This window comes from Globicephala melas, chromosome 1 (assembly GCF_963455315.2).
Source record: "Globicephala melas chromosome 1, mGloMel1.2, whole genome shotgun sequence".
Classification (NCBI taxonomy): Eukaryota; Metazoa; Chordata; class Mammalia; order Artiodactyla; family Delphinidae; genus Globicephala; species Globicephala melas.
Genome location: NC_083314.1, coordinates 33,871,408 through 33,893,837, shown reverse-complemented (window position 1 = coordinate 33,893,837; position 22,430 = coordinate 33,871,408). Strand labels below are relative to the sequence as shown.

At 37.1% G+C, this 22,430-nt stretch overlaps 1 protein-coding gene across 3 annotated transcripts in view; it reads left to right on the top strand.

Moving 5' to 3' along the window:
• Positions 1-231: 231 nt before the first annotated feature.
• RBBP5 (RB binding protein 5, histone lysine methyltransferase complex subunit) overlaps positions 232-22,430 on the top strand; it is a 35,969-nt gene continuing 13,770 nt past the window's right edge. For 2 of the 3 annotated variants that reach the window (XM_030872765.3, XM_030872764.2), the window contains exons 1-5: positions 232-385; positions 11,937-11,962; positions 12,802-12,974; positions 20,644-20,784; positions 21,585-21,747. In XM_030872765.3, coding sequence (XP_030728625.1) covers positions 367-385; positions 11,937-11,962; positions 12,802-12,974; positions 20,644-20,784; positions 21,585-21,747 — 522 coding nt within the window. In that variant the 5' untranslated portion in view covers positions 232-366. The remainder of the gene's footprint in view (positions 386-11,936; positions 11,963-12,801; positions 12,975-20,643; positions 20,785-21,584; positions 21,748-22,430) is intronic. The other variant, XM_060293502.2, reaches the window with a different exon arrangement.

The window sequence follows — 22,430 nt, the reverse complement described above, 5'->3', positions numbered from 1 at the left end:
TAACTATGTGCCTAAATTCTCTAGCTCACTTACAAGATCCGAGGGAAAACAGCCCCAAATTCTTGCACTTTTAAAAAAAACCTGAGTGACGATAGCATTTTTATCCATTAAAAAATATCATAATCAAGTGATTCCGAGAGAGTTTTTTTTTTCTTTTTGGTTAGGCATATATATGGACAGCCCACTTGAAAGAACAAGGAAGGCGAGGGAAGAAAGCGGAAGCCGTGGGGTCTTCTAAACCAGAAAGTCTCCGGAGCTTGTGCCAGGCTCTTTGCGGCGTCACCCCGTTAGACGCAGGTTTTGGAAGCGGTTGGAAGAGAAGGTGTCGTTGCTGGAGCTGAGACCAGACGGCCAGAGTCCTCAGGGATGAACCTCGAGTTACTGGGTGAGGAGGACTATGGCTGCTTCTTAGAGAACCTTTTGGTCCTGGAAAGGAGGGAACCCAGGCGGAGGGGACTCAGGCTGCAACATTAGGGACACAGTTCTAGATGCATCTTTTTGGGCGCCTTGATATGGAGCAGCAACAGGGAGAGGAAGCCGAGCTTCTGCCTGAGCGGAAAGCATTGCTTCTCCCGAGGCTACTTTGCAGTTCAATTGTGAAGCGTTAGGGAAAGATAGTTTTGTGACTTAGTTTCGATTACAAGGATCACAGGTGCTGAAGTAGCCCAGAGCAGGCAGGACCAGAGTTACTGGGGGAAGGAATCTGAGGAAGTGAGGCTTGAGGTAAAGCTTTGAACACTTGTCAGGGTTTTGGGTGAAGCATGGGGTTTTGAAGAAACATGGGGTGCCTAAGGAGGGGAACGTGTTTATCTTCTAGTACAAGTTCCTCATTGAATAAATTAAAAAAGGCTCAGAGGGTACTGACTTGAAGGCACTCAGAAAGTAAATGGTATAGTTGACATATAGGTGGCACTGGAATCCAGTTACCTTGACTTTCTGTTTAAGGTCTTTATCAGGGACGGTGTGTAAAACACTGAGGGGTGAACTACAAGGCAGTTTACTTTTGTCACCCTCTCTGATTCATTTCCTCCTTACCCTTTACCCAAGTTGTTTATAAACAGTAGGTTCTTCTGGGTTTTCATTAGGTAATATTTAGCATCGTAGCCTAAGGATGTCTGAGGTTTTCAAGAACTAAGCGAATTGCTATTTTCAGTGGTTGTGTTTCTCTTTAAAAAAGTTAAATTCATGAGATATACTGGCAGTCTTAAAGACTGTAAAGCTATTTAAGGAATGGTCTTTGCTTTTAAGGAGCTTTTTGTTAAGTGTGGAGAATAAGGTGTTTATGTAAATAGCTATACTATATTGCAGAATATAGGTCACCCTTTTTTTAAAAATTTACTTTTTATACAGTAAGTTCTTATTAGCTATCTGTTTTATACATATTAGTGTATATATGGCCAGCCTTAAAGAGTCTTTACTAAGGGCTAAGAACATTTGGAAGAGGGAGTGAATATCTTTGGGGCAGGGGAAGAAAGGTAATCAAGAAAGAACAAAAACAACCAACCAAAAAACCAAACCTGTGGAGGATTTGGAGTTTTGAGTGGATATTTAAGATTGGTAAAATATTGACAGACTGAAGTATGAAGATATTGGAAGGAGTGTTTATTAGGAATACGTTTGAGCTAAGACATCAGTGAGGTGAGTCCTAAAGGTATTTTCCGGCTTGGCCAGGTTGTGGGTACTGTGAATAAGGAGAAGGCCAAGAGATGGGATTAGTACCATCTACTCCTTGGAGGCTTTTGAATACCCAGCTGAAAAGCTGTGCTTTTTAAGGAAAGTAGGGCAGATCCATTGAAGGGTTTTGACCTGGTAAGTGACTCAATCAGAGCTGTGATTTTTTTTTTTAAAAAGATTTATCTGACAACAGTGTGTAGTTGAGTCTGCCAATTTGGAGGGCTAGAGTAGATGAGGGATAAAGAAGGTCTGAACTAGAAAATGGAAAGAAAAGACATTGAGAAGGTAGAGTTGACAATTTGAAAATTGACTACATATCATGGTGGTAGTGGCACTGGTGGCGGTGCTGGTGGTGAGGAAGGGAGTGAAGTGAAAAATGATGGGAACTGTGATGGTGCTATTCATAAACATTTAAGGACATTTGGAAAAGACAGTTAGCATTGGGTATGTTGAGTGTGGGCCTGTGGTTCAAAAGATGGGTTTGGATTTATGAGAGAGATTTGTAACCTTCCTACAGGTGGGCTAGACAAAACCTTGTGAGGAGATGATAAGACCCAGGGAGCAAGTGGGAGGGGAAGAAAAGAAAACTGCTGAGGACAGAATCTTGGACAATCATCTATATTTAGGGAATAAGAGGAGGGATAAATGATAATATATCAACTAACAGTTACATAGTACTTACTATGAGCTAGGCCTATTTTCAAGTGCTTTTCATATATTTATTCATGTAGAGGTAGAAGAGAATGCAGGTTGGTGTGGTGTCTTCCGTAGAAGCAGTTGTAGAGCAGTTGAGGCTAAGAGCTGAGAAAGGGCTACTCTACTTAGTTCTTGGGCAACTTTGGACTCCTTAGCAACTTGAACAGAAGCTGAGTTACAATGATTTTAGGAAGATGAGTGACATGGACTGGAGGCAAAGGGTTGATGTTTATTTTTAAAAACTTAACTATGGAGGAAAGGTGATAGATAGGCTCATACCTTGAAAGAAAGAGCAGATGGGAAAGATTTTTCTTGTATGATACAGAAGATTCATGTGGGTAAAACTTAGGAAGGAATATTTAGCATTGGAAGGTTAGACAATTTAAAAGAAGGCTGACTGGATTCAAAAGATATAAATCTCTATGGGAATGACTTGAGTTTTATAGCAAGAAAGTTAATTATTACAGATATAAAGGAGAAAGGAACAGAAGTAATGTGATTGTGGGAGCATACCAAACCGTAGCTGGCCAGATAAAGGAAAGGAATGATAATGTATTCTTAACGTGGACTCTCAAATGCTTTTACCTCTGCAACCACTTCTGAGCCCTTGCTGTGTATTAGGCAGTAGGCACTGGAGGTAAAAGTTAAATAAGAGTTTTTCAAACTTACTTTTACTACAGCTCATCGTAAGAAATGTATTTTCTATCACAGTCCATTATACATACATACACATATAACTGTTTCTGAAAATGATACTAATTGTTATGCTCAGTGTCCTCTGATATCTTCTGATCTATTAAAAAACTTTTATGGTATGGCTCACTGAATGATTTATCCATTTGTGGTGGATTGGCTCCTAATGTTTGATAAACACTGAAATAAGATACAGCTTTTGCCCTGGATAAATACATAAAACTAGGAGGATAGGGGCATAAACAAATAACTATGAAATGGAACCACAGTAAATAGTGGGAACCCCATTATGGGAATCCAGCTGAAAGAGCAATTAATTCTGCCTCGTTGGGGTTGGCGGTAGAATTTGGGGATGACCTTATAGAGGAAGTGCCATTTAACGCAGACAGTAAACATGGAGGAGGATTTTTCCAGAGGGACAAATGGAGAAGGTAATTACCAGTGCAGAGAACAGTAGGGGCGAACATTCTGAGGCATGAACATGTGATACATATTCTGGAAATGGTTAGCAGTTTCCAACTGGTGCTTAGGGTGGATTATGCAAGGTTCTGTCCCAGGTGCTAATGCGGAGTTAGTCAAAGATAAAATGGAAAATACTGGTTGGGGCCAGATTATTGCTTTTTAAAATTATACTTAGGAGTTCAGCATATTGTTTAACAAGGGAGATTTTTGAGCAGGTAAGTGACATGATGAGATTTGGGGCTTAGAAAGTTGGCTGTAGCAGCTTTCTTAAGGATTGATGAGGGAGGCCAGACTGGAGCCAAGGAAATATAGTAGTTATGGTAGCGATGGCATCAGATTGGGGTGTGGTAAGATCAGTTATTTAGCCACCTGCAAGTTGCATTTCTCTAAAAAGAAATGCTGCGGATTGTGTCGTCACCTGTTAGACTGAGGAAGTGGAATGGAAACTGCTACTCTGGACCTAACTTACGGTAGGGAGGAATTGGTTGGCAAGTTGAAAATACTTTCACTGGGAGAAAAGGACCACGAAATTTTAGAGTTCATGGTAACCGAGTTTTTAAGGAGGTGGATGTTGAGCAATTTAGAGTATAGATATTATTCCAAGACCTAGAAAGCTAAAAGGTAGTTTGGAGGAAGGGTCCTAACTGGGAAAAAAGGAGGAGGCACCTGAGGGAACTGGTGTGCTTGCACTGAAAGCAGTCTAAACTCAGATTCCAAAGAGGCATGTACAAAAGAAGGGCACGTTGCTGAAGGTGAATATATGAGGGTGGCACTAGCTGTTAAGAATAGTGTCAGGAAAGCTAATGTGACTGAAGGCAAAGATTGTAAAAATGAGGCAACTAGAAAGGGTTTTTAACATTATGTGGAGTGCTAAGAGCAAAGAAGTTTCCTGCTTGGTTGGGCTGGATGGTGTAATACCAAAATTATTCATTCAACACTCAACAAATATCTTTCATGCGCCTACTCTGGGCTTTTATAGTTTATAGGCAAAAGGGAAGTGGAATACTTTTTTTTTGAATTTTATTTTATAATTTTTTTTATACAGCGGGTTCTTATTAGTTGTCCATTTTATACATATTAGTGTATACATGTCAATCCCAATCTCCCAATTCATCACACCACCACCCCGCCCCCACCCCCCACCCCCGCCGCTTTCCCCACGTGGTGTCCATACGTTTGTTCTCTACATCTGTGTCTCTATTTCTGCCCTGCAAACCGGTTCATCTGTACCATTTTTCTAGGTTCCACATATATGTGTTAATATTTGTTCTTCTCTTTCTGACTTACTTCACTCTGTATGACAGTCTCTAGGTCCATTCACGTCTCTACAAATGACTAAATTTCATTTCTTTTTATGGCTGAGTAATATTCCATTGTATATATGTACCACATCTTCTTTATCCATTTGTCTGTTGATGGGCATTTAGGTTGCTTCCATGAGGAATGCTTAACTTCTTATTTTTCTTTTGCCTTCTCTGGGGAAAAGGATTTTTGTTTGTTTGTTTTTGAACAAATAAAGTGATCATTGGTTATGGCCAAGAAGAGTCCTCAATAGGTAGAGATTTTAGATGGGTCACTTAGTTCACTTCTCTTGGTCGAATTATATTCCTTGGCCGTGAAGGAACTTGGCATGTGAAATAATGTCGGTGATCTTTGAGAGTTGGGGAGAGGAAAGAAGACATGCTGAAAGAAAGAAGATGGGCAGAATTTTGACTATTTTCAATAAAGGGCAGATGTGTTTTGCAAATCATAGACTAGTAACCTTGAGGTCAAATTTGGGCAAGATTATAGAGGCTTTTTAGTGCAGTTATAGTTAAGAGTAGGGTTTCTTGGTCAGGTTCCAGTTTTGCCACTTTTTAACTGTCAGTTTGGGGATAACCTTTAATCCTAACTTTCTTTATCTGTGAAATGGAGTATGATAGTACTCAATAGTGAATTGAGAGGATCAAATGAGACAGTATGTAGAAGACCTTAGTACGGAGTCTGACACATAAGCATTCAGTAAGCCGTAGCTGCTAATGATAAATGCAGGCTTGAGCACTTCAAAGAAATGATAAGCCAGCATGAGTTTAAGTCTAGAAAACTCATTAAAGTTCTTTAAATTCATGCTTTTCAAATTAACATATACAGTAGATATTTATCATAACAGTGGACACAATACAAATATGCATACAGAAAAAATTGCCTTTTTCCTCCTTTCCAAATGGTAACTGTCTGGAATTTATCCTTTTATACCTTTTCCTTGCTCATATGAGTATAATTAAATACAATTTGTAAGGGCTTTGTTTTTGCTTTTTTACAGAAATAGAACTTTTTATACACATTTTTTGCAACTTGCTTTCTTCACTTAATTTTACGAGATACTATTCCTACACATTAGGAGATAATAGAACTAAGGATTTTTAATGCGTTCGTGTAGATACACACTCACGATATCAAATTTTAACTTAACTGTAAATGCTTTTTTATTTTTTATATTTTTTGGCTGTGCCGTGCAGCTTGTGGGATCTTAGTTCTCTGATCAGGGATTGAACCTGTGCCCTCTGCGTGGAAGCATGGAGTCTTAACCACTGGACTGCCAGGGAATTCCCTATAAATGCTTTTTTTTAAAAAGTGTTCTTTTTTTCCCTTGCCTCCTCCATTCTTTGTTGATAATCCCGTGTATCTCCTTCCATATTTTTCTCTATGCCTATATGTGTGTGTGTGTATATACATAATGTTAACAAAAAAAATGAGATATACACTTTGTGTCTTGCTTTTTTTCACTTAAGTAACACCAATAAAAATTTTGAAGAGAATTAGTGTAATTTATTTGAATACCACAATTTTTTCATCCATTACACTAATAATGGGTATTTACCTTGTTTCCAATGCGGTGGGGGGGGGGGTGTCTTTTTTTTTTTTTTTTTGCCACCAAGAACAATAGTTTAAGTACCCTTATTCTTACGTCCCATTGTTGTGTTTACATCTATGGAGATTAGGTTTCCAATTGTAGGATTACTGAGATGAGGACTATGTATATTTTTGCTTTTAATAGATGCTGTCAGATTCCTTTTCCAAACGGCTATAACAGTTCCCATTTTTATAGGCAATATCCCTTCCCCCCCAGCAGGTGTTCTCTCTCTAAATTTTCCTGTCTGATGGATGAAAATGGCATCTCATTTTTCATTTGGTTTACATTTCTCTGAATTTGATGTTTTCCTTTGTTTAGAGGCCATCTCATTTTGTTCTTCTGTGACTTGTTTATTCACATTCTTTATCTTTTCTTTTTGATCATTTTTCCTTATTGGTGTATAGACTTGCTTTATAGTGTAGATGTCAACTCCTGTCCGTCATCTGCATTGCCAATTTTTTCTAAATCTTTTGACTGTTTATGGGAACTTGTGCCATGCAAAATGTTCCAGTTTTTATATAATCTAATGTATTTCTCTTTTCTTTCGGTTTTCCTAACTTGGTTAAGGTCTTCCCCACCCTAGATTATACATGGGATCTCCTAGGTTTTCTTCTAAGATTTTTGATTTTAAAAAATCATTAATTTACCTGAAATTTATTTTTATATGTGGTATGAGAGAGGAACTGGAGCTGTTTTTTCTTTCAGATGGATAGTCAGTTGTCCATCCCTACATATTAAATAAATTCCCACTTAATTTAAATGTTATCTTTATCATATATCAGCAACCTTACAGTACATGTAGATTTTTTTTTAACATTTTTCTTTAATCCATCTGGAACTGCATAAAATTTACTAGTTTTTGGAGAAAGCCATTAAGCTTTCCCACCCCAGAATGTAGTTTGTCTTTTCACTTATTCATATTTTACGGCCTTAACTAAGATTTTATAGTTTTCTTCTTCATACATGTCATGTCTTTCTTATTACATTTTTTCCTTAAATATTTAGCCATTGTGAGTGGAATTTTCCCCTTCATTTTCATTTCTGGATATTGATTGCTAACCTAAAGAAAAGCTGTTAATGTTTGAATGTTTTTCTTGTATCAAACCACCTTGCCTTATTTTCTTATTAATTTGGGTGGTTTTTAAAATTAGAATTTCTGTGTTTTCTAGGTATTCAGTGTTATCAGCAAAAGAAATAGTTTTATCTCTTATAGTCAATGTTTAAACCAGTTATTTCATTTTCTTATTCCATTGGCTGGAACCTCTAAGAGGAATATTAACTAATAATGGTGATATATCCCTTTCTAGTTGCTGATACTAATTGGAATGGTTTTAATATTTCACCTTTTAGAATGATAATTGTTGTGTTTTTGGTTAATAGTTTTTATCATTTATTGTAGTCTTCTGTTAGATGTGGCTGTTATTAGAATGAGCTATTGAGTTTTAGCAAAATTTTTTTTTCAGCATCTACTCATAGGATTGTATGGCTCTTAAACATTCTCGTCCAAGGATATATTGAATACATTAGAGTGCATTGTGCTATTGTTTGTTCCTTTGGAGTGAGTTTGGAGTAGGCCTATTTTTTTTTTTCCCCTTGCTATTCCATTATGCCTTCTTACATGGTAGAATAATAAACTCCAGATTTTTTGTGTTTAGAATTCGGTTATACTTATATACACTGCTAGAAATTACTTTTCATTTCTGCAGAATCTAGAGGTGAAATACCCTGTACTGTTTGTGTTCTTTTTTTTTTTTTTTTTTTTGCGGTTTGTGGGCCTCTCACTGCTGTGGCCTTTCCCGTTGCGGAGCACAGGCTCCGGACGCGCAGGCTTAGCAGCCATGGCTCACGGGCCCAGCCAATCCGCAGCATGTGGGATCTTCCCGGACCGGGGCACGAACCCGTGTCCCCTGCATTGGCAGGCGGACTCTCAATCACTTCGCCACCAGGGAAGCCCTGTTTTTGGGGTTTTTTTTAAAGAATCAATTTAATTTTATTTATTTTTTGTTGCATTGGGTCTTGGTTGCTGCACGCGGGCTTTCTCTAGTTGCGGAGAGCAGGGGGCTACTCTTTGTTGCGGTGCATGGGCTTCTCATTGCTGTGGCTTCTCTTGTTGCAGAGCACGGGCTCCAGGCGTGCAGGCTTCAGTAGTTGTGGCACGCAGGCTCAGTAGTTGTGGCTCGTGAGCTCTTGAGCACAGGCTCGTAGTTGTGGCACGCAGGCGTAGTTGCTCCACAGCATGTGGGATCTTCCTGGACCAGGGATCTAACCCATGTCCCCTGCATTGGCAGGCAGATTCTTAACCACTGTGCCACTAGGGAAGTCCCACTATTTATGTTCTTAAGTGAAAGAGACTCTTGTTTTCTTTTTGTATCATCTTATCAGGTTTTGGTATCAGCTATGTTGGCTTTATAAAACACGAATACATATTTTTTTCTGCTCAGAAATAGCTTGAATAACATAGTAATTACCTGCACCTTGAGATTTAGGAGAAATTGCTCATAAAACCATATGGGCCTGCTGTCCGTTTTTTTATAATTAAACATTTAAAAAAAATTTAATGGTAGGTCTTTAACAACCTCTCAATGTGTTTTTTCCTCATTGACCCAGTCAAGGACTTTTCTTCTGTAATCAGTTTTGGAAATGTGTCATTCATGTTTTTTGAATTATCAAGTGTACTGTGAAGTTAAATCCGACCAGCGTTTATTTCTCTTTGGCAGCTACGTTTGGGCATCTTTTTTACCCCCTTTCCTGGTCTTTAGAACCAAGCCTAAGAATCTAATTGTAACAAAATGTTAAATGTTAGATGATGGGTGGTTAGATGGTGGGAGGATAGAGAATATAAAAGTGGCCTTGAGCATCTAGGGGCAGTGGCCTTGTGCTACCATAACCCTACTTGACAGCATTCTTGCTCAGGCTCTTCAACCAAAGTGGCCCAGACGAGCTTAGTCTTTTTTATACACACTTTTTCTTTGTGTTCCTTTAAACTCCTTGTTATAATCCTGTTAACTAGGATGACCCTCCAAAAAAGGGGAAAAAAACCCACAACACCTAAAACATAAAACAAAAATACAAAATCAGGGGTAATCTGTGTTGAAGGGTAATCATACATTAAAATGGTCCCAGGATTCTGGATTCTCTCAGAATCTTTTTGTTGTTGTTGCTTTTTTGGCCACACTGCCCTCTTCAGTGGAAGAAACTGTGCCCTCTTCAGTGGAAGCTCGGAGTCCTAACCACTGGACTACCAGGGAGTTTCTCTCAGAATTTTAAATATGGCTTTCCCATCTCTGAACACAGAAGTCATACTCTACTCCTTCCTGAGTACTTCATATTTTTAGGTTGTGTTTTTTTTTGTTTTTAATTTTTCAATGAATACTCCTTTTTTCTCTCAATCATGTGAATATAGATTTATATTATTGCTTTGGAAATATATATAAGATATTTTGTTAATAATACATATTATAATACATATATTACATATAATACATATAATATGTGTAGTATTTTGTTTAAAGAACAAACCTTAAATATGTTAATGTTTGTTTAAGCATATAGAAATATATGGAAGCTTTTACCTTAGTAAGTGGGTTGCAGGGAGGAAACTATATCATTTTTTAATTACACATATCTGTATTACCTACATGTATGACTTTAGTAATTTTAAAAAGGTTCTTTCAGAATAACCTATCTTAATCTGGTTTCAGCTTTTCATTTCATTCCTGTCTTTAGTATTTGAATGCAATCAGACACTGAAGTCTGGTGCACATTAGAGAAATCAAAATAATTGCCTTTTGTTGGGGGGCAATTATTCATCTTTATTTTCATCTTTCTTTTAGTTTTCTTAACTTTAGGGCCTGTATTCTGATTAGTTTTAATGTTTTCACTGTTTTGATTTCTATTAATTTTTATAAAGGACAAAATGTAATAAAACTGGTTTTCAGACTTTTTTTAAAAAAAATGGAAGTACAGTTGATTTACAGTATTATGTTAGTTTCAGGTGTATGACATAGTGATTCAGTATTTTTGTAGATTATACTCCATTTAAAGTTAGTATAAAGTATTGGCTATATTCCCCATGCTGTACAGTATATCCTTATAGCTTATTTACTTTATACATAGTAGTTTGTACCTCTTAATCCTCTATCCCTATATTGCCCCTCCCCCTCCTCCACTGGTAACCATGAGTTTGTTCTCTATATCTGTGAACCTATTTCAGTTTTGTTACATTCTTTCATTTGTTTTATTTTTTAGATTCCACATGTAAGTGGTGACATATAATATTTGTCTTTCTCTGACTTATTTCGCTAAGTATAATACCCTCCAGATTGATCCATGTTGTTACAAATGGCAAAATTTTATTCTTTTTTATGGCTGAGAACTATTTTATTATCTATATAAATATTCATAGATATATAAATATTCATATATATACACATACTCTATATCTTCTTTACCCATTCATCTGTTGATGGACACTTAGGTTGCTTCCATATCTTGGCTCTTGTAAATAATGCTGCTGTGAACGTTAAGGTGCATGTATCTGTTTGAGTTAGTATTTTCATTTTCTTCGAATATATACTTAGGAGTGGAATTGCTGGATCATATGGTAAAAAACTAAAAATAGTAAACTTATTTTTTAGATGAAATCTTATTTGAATGTCCTAAATGTAAAACAGCTTCCTTGGATCTGTAGTTCTCAGAGTATAGTTTAAATATCATGCTAATAAAATGTTTAGGTAATAACATAAGTAAATACTGATAAAGATGTTGCTACTGCATTAAACTTCTAAACCTTAAACTTCTGACAAGCAGGCAGTATCGTACTATAGCTCAAAATGTTTATCACTAATGTATAAACGCCAAATTTAATATAGGAAAAGTATTCAGGGATGTCTACCAAAATGTTATTTGCTTAAGAAATTAATACAGAGAATTGTGTGTTTAACCAACTACCAGATTGTGTTATAGCCTTAGTACTATTATTAGGAAGGGAACCCTGTTGGTTGGCTGCTCTTAATAAAGGTTTTAAGAGAGTAGTTGGGATTTAAGATAAGTTGACTGATTTGATTTTTTAAAGTTTGTTACATAAAAATAACCGTAAAAACACCCCATTACATGTTTACATTAATAACGTTTTTATGAAAAATAACTTTTCTAAAACAAAACTTATTTAGTGAGAAGAGTGGCATTGTTTTGCATTTTTACAAATCTCTTTAATGTTTGCCTAAATATCAATAGAAGTTGGCTGGATTCTGCTTTCATACTGTTTCAGTATCACAGCTCGTATAGCCTCAGAACTCATCTGTAAACTTGTGAAATAATGAGAGTAAAAAGGCACATACCATCTTGGTGTGATATTGAAAATAGGTGTGACCTCATGGAGTCCCTGAAAGGGCGCCAGTTCTCCATCCACACTTTGCAAGCCACTGCTGTACACTGTTTGTGAGCGGTAGTTGTGAGCTGTAGGATTCCTGGTATGTTGCACATGTTCCATCAACTTTCTTCCTTTGCTTTGTTGCAGAGTCCTTTGGGCAGAATTATCCAGAGGTAAGAGTATTGTATTGTGATTTTAGAAAACGGTAACTCCCTAGCTTTTATGTTTGAGTGGAAACTACGTTTTCATCTTTTTTTTTTTTCTTGACAATAGAAGCATTAAATATGATGATCTTTTGCTATAAAAGGGAACTAAATGTTTAATTTTGAGCAGCAGGGGAGGTAGATAGGCAATGTTGGCTGGAAATTTCAACATAATGTAAATCTTACAGTTCATTTCCCTTTAAATTAAAAAAATACTTTTGATTGAAGCATTTTTCAGAAACAGTACTATCACCTTCATGTAAATTTTTTTTCTGTGTGCTTTTATAGTTTTGATCAGTGTTTTTGCATAGTAATAACACGTATGGTATAAGTGTGCTTTACATGTAAAAATATTTTGTAACACTTAGAGTGTGTTTAATGTAGTCGTGATTATTTTAAATGGCTTGATATTAATATAAATTTATTTGATTTTCCTAATGTTACACAGGGGTTTTGTTTTATTTTTCTTGGAATAAATTTCAAGAACTATGATTACTTGATCAGTAAGATGACTCTTTTAGTGAATCCTGTTTTATTTTGCCTAATTGCCTTCCGGAGAATTTGTACGAAGTTATAGTTGTAATGCAAGGGATTGGTCACATCTGTTTCTAAAAATTCTCTGTTAGCTTTTATAAATATTTCTCTATTTGGGCTAGTTTAATAGATATGAGAACACACATAGAGATTATTTTGGTATACATCATAATTTAAATTCAAGAGAATTATCATAGATGTTAGAGAAACTTTAAGAAATTATTTGGATACCTGGGTATTATTGTCTATATTCTTATGTTCATTTTAATCTTTAGGAAGCTGATGGAACTTTGGATTGTATCAGCATGGCCCTGACTTGCACCTTTAACAGGTGGGGCACACTGCTTGCAGTTGGCTGTAATGACGGCCGAATTGTCATCTGGGATTTCTTGACAAGAGGCATTGCTAAAATAATTAGTGCGCACATTCATCCAGTCTGTTCCTTATGGTAAGGAATTTTAAAGTTAATGTATTAAATATTTAAATCGGGGGGATGAACGGTGACTGTGTAGTTGCCAGTCTCATTAGATAAATTTTAATATTTAGAGTTTTAAATATACAGCCATTAGTAACATAATTTCTCATAGCCTATGGAGACCTTGAATCCATGCTGCTTTCAACACCTTTGGGGGAGAAATTCATTGTAATATGGATCTGTATCAGGCTCTGTCTGAGAATATTTCAGTACTGAAATGAGACATTTACAGATTGCAGCTGTAGTATTCTTGTGGTATTGACCTTTCATTTAGAATAAAAAAATCCTGGTTAGGAGGGCAGCTTGGAAGTCAAAGTGTCCAGCCTTGTCCATGTTCTTGAATTACAGTAGTTTTAGTGAACACAAACATGCCTGTTCCTTCATTGAATTGTAGTTATTAAGGCTTCCCATCAAATATATTGAGCTGAAATCGGGTATTATATAAATCCCATTGATTTCATTCTTATTCTCAGGGACTATCTGTTTTCAGAAAATTTTATTTTGGGGCAGCACTTCTTTTAAATGAACTTGGAACCAAAAACACCTAATCAGATCTAGATTTATTAAACTAACATATTTCCTTTTGTCGAAATATAAGCAGCAGTGGTATTATAAAGCACTGGATTGGGAGGAGGCCTGAATCCCAGTCTAGCTTTGGCCACTAATGAACTGGCGGCTTTGGCCAAAACGTTTCTCTAATATGCAAAATGAGAGAACTGGCCTGTATGATTTCTTAGGTTCTTTCCAGTTCCTTTGCATTTTATTTATTTTTTTTATTGTTGTGCTCTTGCAATAAAGATTTAAGTAGGTACATACATTTTTATCAGCTTTATTAAGATACATATAATTCACATGCTATAAAATCCACCCAATTAAAATGTACATTTCATTGTTTTTATATATTCAGAGTTGTGCAACGATCATCACAATCTAATTTTAGAACTATCACTAAAAATATACATGTATTGGGCTTCCCTGGTGGCGCAGTGGTTGAGAGTCCGCCTGCCGATGCAGGGGACACGGGTTCGTGCCCTGGTCCGGGAAAATCCCACATGCCGCGGAGCGGCTGGGCCCGTGGGCCATGGCCGCTGGGCCTGGGTGTCCGGCGCCTGTGCTCCGCAATGGGAGAGGCCGCGGCAGTGAGAGGCCCGCGTAATGGGAAAAAAAAAAAAACATGTATTTTTATTATAAAATAATAATAATTTAGAAAATTATGGAAAATACAGCAAAGTAGAAGATAGACGACTATCTCCCATAGTCTTACCACTCTGATATTACTACTGTAAATATTTTGATTTGTTACTATGTATAATTTTTAAAAAGCGTAGGACTTCCCTGGTGGCATGGTGGTTAAGAATCCACCTGCCAATGCAGGGGACACGGACTCGAGCCCTGGTCCGGGAAGATCCCACATGCCACAGAGCAGCTAAGCCCTTGTGCCACAATTACTGAGCCTGCACTCTAGAGCCCACAAGCCAGAACTCCTGAGCCCATGTGCCACAACTACTGAAGCCTGTGCACTTAGAGCCCGTACTCCTCAACAAGAGAAGCCACCACAATGAGAAGCCCGTGCACTGCAATGAAGAGTAGCCCCCACTTGCGAAACCAGAGAAAGCCTGCGCGCAGCAACGAACACCCAACACGGCCAAAAATAAAATATATAAATAAATAAATAAATTTTAAAAATTAAATAAAAAGCATAGTTTGTAAGCGTGCTATGTTTTATTTTATATTTTGCTCTTTTCCTGTCTAACACTGACCAGACATTTTCCTGCTTGTGTAGCCTTTAAAAACTTTTTTTTTAATGGCTAAATATCTTCTGATAGATAAACCATAATTTACTTAACCATTTTTGTTTCTCTGCTACATAATGTTCAGTCAACGTCTTTGCACATAAAGTTTTTCTCTCATACGATCATTTCTTCAGCAAACATTGAACATGTATTATATACCAGATACTGCTTTAGGCATTTACGATTAGGGTTAGGGTTAGGGTTTGGGGGACACAAAAACAAGTAAGGAGAGATTCTTGATTGGTAGGGGGAGGTACATGTGCATACAGCTACATGTACTAAAGCTTTGTAGGTCCTACCTAAGAACTATATTTGCGATTTAGTGGAGGCAAAAGTGCAAAGGAGGAAATGATCAATTGTATTGGAGAAGAAGTGTGGTCAGAAAAGGCTTCAAAGATGAGGTAATTTCTAACCTCAAACTTGTTAGATGACTAGGTGTTTGCCAGTTGTATTCCAAGCAGAAGGTGCTGTACAGGCAAAAGCACATCAGCTTGAAACAAGCATGGTAAAATGGGGAACTGCAGGTAGTTCAGATTAGCTGGATTGTGGTATCAGAGATGTGACATGGCAACAGCCAAGGTAAACAGGTCCTCATGGAGCACATTGTGTGCCACACTATGAATTTGAGCTTTATCGTGTAGGTACTGTGAAGCCATTAAAGGACTTTAGGAAGGAAAGTGACGTGATGAGCTTTTTATTTTAGAAAGATCTCTAGAACAGCATGTGGGAAGGAGATTGAAGGGGACAGTGAATGAAGTTAGGATTGCAGTGGCCTAGGCTAGAGCTGATGAGGATAGGTGCAGTAGGAATGGAGCTGAATGGTACAGATGTGAGAAATAGTAGAAATAAGAGGTCTTAGGCATTAATTAGATAAGGAGTGTAAGTGAAGTAGAGAAGTTAAGATCCTCAGGTTTCCTGCTTGGATGAAGATGTTAAGTGTAAGATTTGAGGGTGATAATGGTGAATTTGAGATCACGGTTGTGTGTCTCCTGTTGTATTTTATTGCAAATAGTTGTTTTATGAGTATCTTCCCTGGAACATGGTAGGTCCTGTGATACATGAACCTTGTCTGCCATTTTACTGTAGCATTATACCTGGTATGTAGTAGGCATTCAGGTACTTGTTGGATGGGTGGGGATATCTTAGTGAAGATGCCCAGTAGGCGTTTGATCTATGTTTGTTCATTAGTGTAGACTTCCAAAAGTATGTTACTGCTAGGTCAAAGGGTTTGAACAATGAGAGATTTTCCCCCTCTCCCCCCAACATTTTAAAACTTTTTATCACAAAACTTGATTATTAAGAACTTTAAAACATTCAAACAATATATGAGTATATAGAGTAAAAAACGAAAGCTCTTTGTCTACTCTTTAAGGTAAGTAGTATTAGAGTATATGGAATATATCTTTCATCTGTAAGATATATCTGTATCTCCCTCAGCATGTATAAAAATACACATACACATATACATGTGTATGTTTTTTAAAAAGCGGAGACATACTATACATTTTGTTTTTTAGCTTGCTCTTCCACTTAATATATAGTGGATGTTTTTCTGTGTTGATATATGTGTGTGTGTGTGTACATACGATATATATAGTATTGCTTAGTATGTATGCATCATAATTATTTAACTGTTCCCTAATTTTTGGTATATATAAGTATACATGAGAGTTATGATCTGTAGTTATATGCATTTTGCATTTTTCTTTGATTCATCCTCATTTAGTATATAACTTTATGTATTATTTTAATTGTTGTGTAGTATTTGAACATGTTAGGGACTAAGAAAATTTCACCAAAGAGAAGTTTTGGATAGGCATGATAGCTGTCTTCAGCTATTAAAGAACTGACATGTGCAAGACAAAAATTGACCTAAGGAGAAGAAGCAGGACTGGTAGGTAGTGAACGGGATTTATAGGGAAACAAATGTTACCTTAGAATAGAGATGAGCTCCCAAGCAAAGGTGCCTATGGATGGGATGGACTGCCCAGGAAAGAACTTACCAGTGGGACTGGCCCTGCTTCGGCTTGCTGTCTCTTCATAGGGATGCTACAGAAGATATTCAGTCACTGGATGGGGGCCATAGGTAGAATGAAATGATGTTTAAGACTCTAAGATATTAGACTTAGTAAAGACCTGTCTGTATTTTGGAACGAAACAGTATTGTCAGATGTGAGGATGTATGAGAATCCCTAATTCTTGAATTTATGGAATTTGGAATTGAAGAATATATTGTTAGTTTTAATGGGAAAACTCCTCTTAGTTTCACCTCTGATTATAATTTAATTTCTAAAAATAGATTTCCCTCTATTATAACAGAAATACAAGCCTGCTATGAAAGAAAAAGTTATTAAAATGCAGAGGGTTTAAAGGAAAAATGGAAATATAGCTAACATTCTGTTTCATAGTCAGATTGTGCTAAAATGCTTAGGGGAACAGCAGCAGAAGCTGTCCCTTGTTTCTTCCCATTCCCAATAATCCAATAATGTCCCATTCCCAGTGTACTTCCATTCTTTTGGTTTGTTTCTCTTAATATTTGTCTTCATATTTCTAAAGTATTTATGCATATTACTTCTTCTTAGTTTGTTAATTTCAAGAACTTATCCGTGACTTTTTATTACAGTATATGTGAGCTTTATCTCACCCTTTTACCCTCCCATCATCTACTGAAATTGGGTGGACCATTGGCTTTTTTGTTATCAACCCTCAAGTTACAGTATCTGTAGGCATCTTCTTTTTTAGATTCTCCAGAAGGATCTTCTAATTGACTGGGAGTGTTCTAGAGGTTGTGGGAGACACAGGCACCTGAGTCCTTTGTATGCAGACTTGAGCTTAGTCCCTCCACATTCACTTCCTCAGTTTACTCCTCCCTTCCTCTGCTGTGAGTTACAAGTCTGGGAATACATTTATCTTGTCTCTAATATAATTAATGGTTTTTGAGCACTTACTGTATTGCACTGAGAGTTTTTTATGTATTAATGTTAAGTCTCTCGAGAGTCTGCAGGTAGATACTATTATTTCCATGTTATAAGTGAGAAAATTGAAGCTCAGAAAGGCTGTATAACTTGCCCAAGATCACGCAGCTAGAAGGTTGTAATGTCTAGGCTTGAGCATAAATCTGACTTGAGCCTCTGTTCTTAATCATGAACTGTGTTGCGTCCTCTATGTTCCTCAGCAGCAACTCCTCTTCATTGCAAAATTTGAATGAAGACTGATTTGGGGTTTCTTTTTCTGTTTGTCTCTTCTGTTTTTCATTTCTCTGTTTTCTTTTTTGCCTTTCTGTGGGTTACTTGAACTATTTTTAGAGTTCCATTTTGATTATCTGTGGTATTTTTTATTCTTTTATTTATTTATTTATTTATTTTTGGCTGCACTGGGTCTTTGTTGCTGCTCACAGGCTTTCTCGAGTTGCGGCAAGCGAGGGCTACTCTTCGTTGTAGAGCACGAGCTCTAGGTGCACGGGCTTCAGTAGTTGTAGCACGCAGGCTCAGTAGTTGTGGCTCGAGGGCTCCAGAGCACAGGCTCAGTAGTTGTGGCGCACAGGCCCAGCTGCTCCGTGGCATGTGGGATCTTCCCAGACCAGGGCTCGAACCCACGTCCCCTGCATTGGCAGGCAGGATCTCAACCACTGCTCCACCAGGGAAGCCCCTGTAGTATTTTTTAGTGTATTTCTTTGTATAGCTTTTTAATGGTTGCTAGGTATTACATGGTATATACATAACCTATCATAGTCTACTGGTGTTGACATTTTACTAGTTTAAGTGAAGTACAGAAACCTTCCCTTTACATCCCTTTACCCTCCCTTGTTTATAGTATAATTGTCTTAAACATTTCCTTTATGTATATTGATACCTATATAACTTATAATTTTGGCTTCAAACATCAAAACTCTAGAAAAAAGTATTTAATTTTTTAAAACCTTTTTCATTATTCTTTCTTCCTGATGTTCTAAGATTCCTTCTTTTATTGTTTCCTTTCTGCTTAGAGAACTTCCTTGAGCCGTTCTTTTAGGGTAGATCTGCTGGTGACAAATGCCTTGATTACCCCTTCGTTCTTGAAAGTTAGTCTCTCTGGATGTAGAATTGGGGATGACAGTTCTTTTCTTCCAGCACTTGAAAAACTGTCACTTTCTTTGGACCTTCATGGTTTCTGGTGTGAAATCTGCTGTCGTGTGAATTATTGTTCCCCGTAGGTAACGTGTCATTCCTCTTTCTGCTTTCAAGATTTTTTTCTTTGTCTTTAGTTTTCAGAAGGTTGTGTCTTGGAGTGGATTTCTTTGAGCTCATCCTGTTTGAAGTTTGCCTAGCTTCTTGAGGCTGTGTGTTTTATATCTTTTGCCAAATTTGGGAAATTTTCAACCATTATTTTTTTTTCATGTTTATTGGAGTATAATTGCTTTACAATGTTGTGTTAGTTTCTGCTGTACAACAAAGTGAATCAGCTATATGTATACATATATTCCCATATCCTCTCTCAACCATTATTTCTTCAAATACATTTTTTTTTTTTTTTTTTTTGCGGTACGCGGGCCTCTCACTGTTGTGGCCTATCCTGTTGCGGAGCACAGGCTTCAGATGCGCAGGCTCAGCGGCCATGGCTCACGGGCCCAGCTGCTCCGTGGCATGTGGGATCTTCCCGGACTGGGGCACGAACCCGTGTCCCCTGCATTGGCAGGCGGACTCTCAACCACTGCGCCACCAGGGAAGCCCTCTTCAAATACCTTTAAGCCTTACTCTCTTTCTTCTCTCCTTCCAAGACTCTGATGCCATGGATATTAGATATTAGATCTTTTATTATAGTCCCACGGGTCCCTGAGGCTCTGTTAATTTTTTTCATTCCATTTTTTCTCCTATTCAGATTGGGAATTTTTAATTCTGTCTTCCTCTTTTCCATTGGCTGCTGAACCCATCTTTTGAGTTTTTTATTTCAGTTTTTATATTTTTCAGTTCTAAAATTCCCATTTGGTTCTTTTCTCTATATTTCTGTTTCTTTGCTGAGACTTTTTTTTTTCCATTTGTTTCAAGCATGTTTGTAATTGCTTGTTGAAGCATTTTAATGATGGCTGCATTGCAATCCTTGTCGGGTAATACTAACACCTGTGTCATCTGTGTGTTAGCATCTGTTGGTTGTCCTTTCCTAGTCCTTTGGCTCTTCTGGAGACTTTTTTGTGTGTGTGCCTATTGATGCTAATGGGTTGTTGGCATCTCCGTCACCCAGTCCAGGATATATGAGGCAAAAAGAAAATCTAAGGACCTCACTGCTGTGTCGTTCCTCATATCCTGTAGTCCCTAGACAGTCTGTCTTCTCTTTACCTTTTTATGTTTGTTTTCTATATAATGTTAGGATGTTTAACTGTACTTAGCAGGAGGAATTAATTCCTTCCTTAATTCTTTTCTTAATTATTTTAAATAACACATACCTATCTGTACTGGTTCACTTATACTATGATAGTGCTACTTCTGGGACAACTTCAGAAAGCTCAACTACTCCTCCCCCTCCCCCCAAGGGGAAGAAAACCTGCTTTTTGTTAAATCAACACTTAAGGGCCAGCTGATTTTATACTTTTCTAAAATGTTTGAGTCTCCCTTTTTTCACTGAGCCACTTGTACTGTTATCTTGAACTGTTAAGAGCTTCTATTACTAGATATGAAGATGTCATGAAAACATTCTTTTTTATTGCTTAGTTAGGAAAGCTTGTTGTGGATTTGAGTATATGTTTAAAAAATAAAGAAGAAGAAACGTTGGTGACCCATGCAGTTAGGGCAATAAGTGTGACTCATGCTTTTTTATCTATAAGGATGATATGATATACTTAGAATGTGTGCTAAGTTACCCTTTTTCCTTCTCAGCTGGAGTCGAGATGGTCATAAGCTCGTGAGTGCTTCCACTGATAACATAGTGTCACAGTGGGATGTCCTTTCAGGCGACTGCGACCAGAGGTTTCGATTCCCTTCACCCATCTTAAAAGTCCAGTATCATCCGCGAGATCAGTATGTTTAATCTGTGCTATTCTCTCCTGGGGTGGGTCTAATTCTATCTCCAGGCCCATGACAATTTCAGTTTAAGGTTTTAGGATGCAAAAGCCCACATCTCTTCAACCTCTTCTATATAAAATAATCTTTCCAGATTATCTGGATCTAGTGAATAGATTTTAAAGAGACTGTTGTAGTATATAGTTAAAAACTGGCCTATATTAATTAAGACCAGAAATGGGCAAAGGTAGAAATAAGTATAATAACTGTTCTTTACCTGGGGTTTTCCTCCAATTTGAATTTCCTTAGTAGGGGAAACGGTTCATTATGAAAACTATATTTAAGAAAAAGAGTTACCCATCATTCTATTACTGAGATATAACTATTTTCATTTCTCTAGGTTTTCTTTTAGGCAAGTTCTCTTTAAGTATACAGCTTATTGTATAGTGCTTCATAACTCACAAAGCACTTACTAGCTCACAAAGCATTTGTCTATTAGATGTACGCAAATATGTATTTTTACATAGTTTTAATTGGTATTTTGCCTTTCACTTTATTTCATACATATTTTACCAGTTTGCTACATCTTCATATTTATTTTTAATAATTACATTTTATCTTGTCAAGGTAAGATCTCATAACTTTACTCAGTCATTTCCCTATTATTAGGAATTTAGAGTTTAGGCTTTTTCACTATTTTAAATATGCTTGGGCTGGGAGAGTTGATGAGGTAGTAGATAGGAATTACAGAAAAGAGCAGAGAGTCAGCCTTCTGATACCATAGCAACAGCCAATGTACTATTCATATTTTTAAACAGGAACAAGGTTCTCGTGTGTCCCATGAAATCTGCTCCTGTCATGTTGACCCTTTCAGATTCCAAACATGTTGTTCTGCCCGTAGACGATGACTCCGATTTGAACGTGGTTGCATCTTTTGATAGGCGAGGAGAATATATCTATACAGGAAATGCAAAAGGCAAGGTAAGCGTAGAAGCTTAGAAGCTGGTGAAATATGCATCAGTCATCCTGTACATTGGCTCATTTCATGTTTGCTTGTTCTTTCTTTGAAATTTCTTTTACCCCTTGACTAAGCATGCCTCCTGCCTGTGGTAAATATAGCCTATTTTTCTCTCATGCCTTAATAATTTCTGTTCTTTGGATTTAGAGCAGTCAGAGGTTATTTGACCTAGAGAAGGATGGGGGGCCTTTACTGGATGCTAGTAATGAAAGACCATTACTAAATTATAAAATTTAAAAATCATATCATCAATGGAGTACTGCTGATAAAATATCTGATATCTTGGTCTGCAAATGTTGTGTAATTTAGGCTAGCTTAGTCTATAGTTTTGTGTACTAAGAAGTTGGATTTGATGAGCTTTAGGGTCCTTTTCAAGCTTATTAGAGTTTGAGTTCCAGTGCACTTTGATTTTTTTTTTTTTTTTTTTTTTGACTGGGACATGTGGGCTAGTACAGTTTCATGGCTGCTTTAGAGAGTGGCAGGTTTTTTTTTTTATTGTGGTAAAATGCACTTAACGAAATTTACCGTCTTAACCATTCTTAAGTGTACAGTTCAGTGGTGTAAAGTACATTCACATTGTCATGCAGTCATCACCATCGTTTATCTCCAGAGCTCTTTTCATCTTGCACTCACCTAGTACTTACTA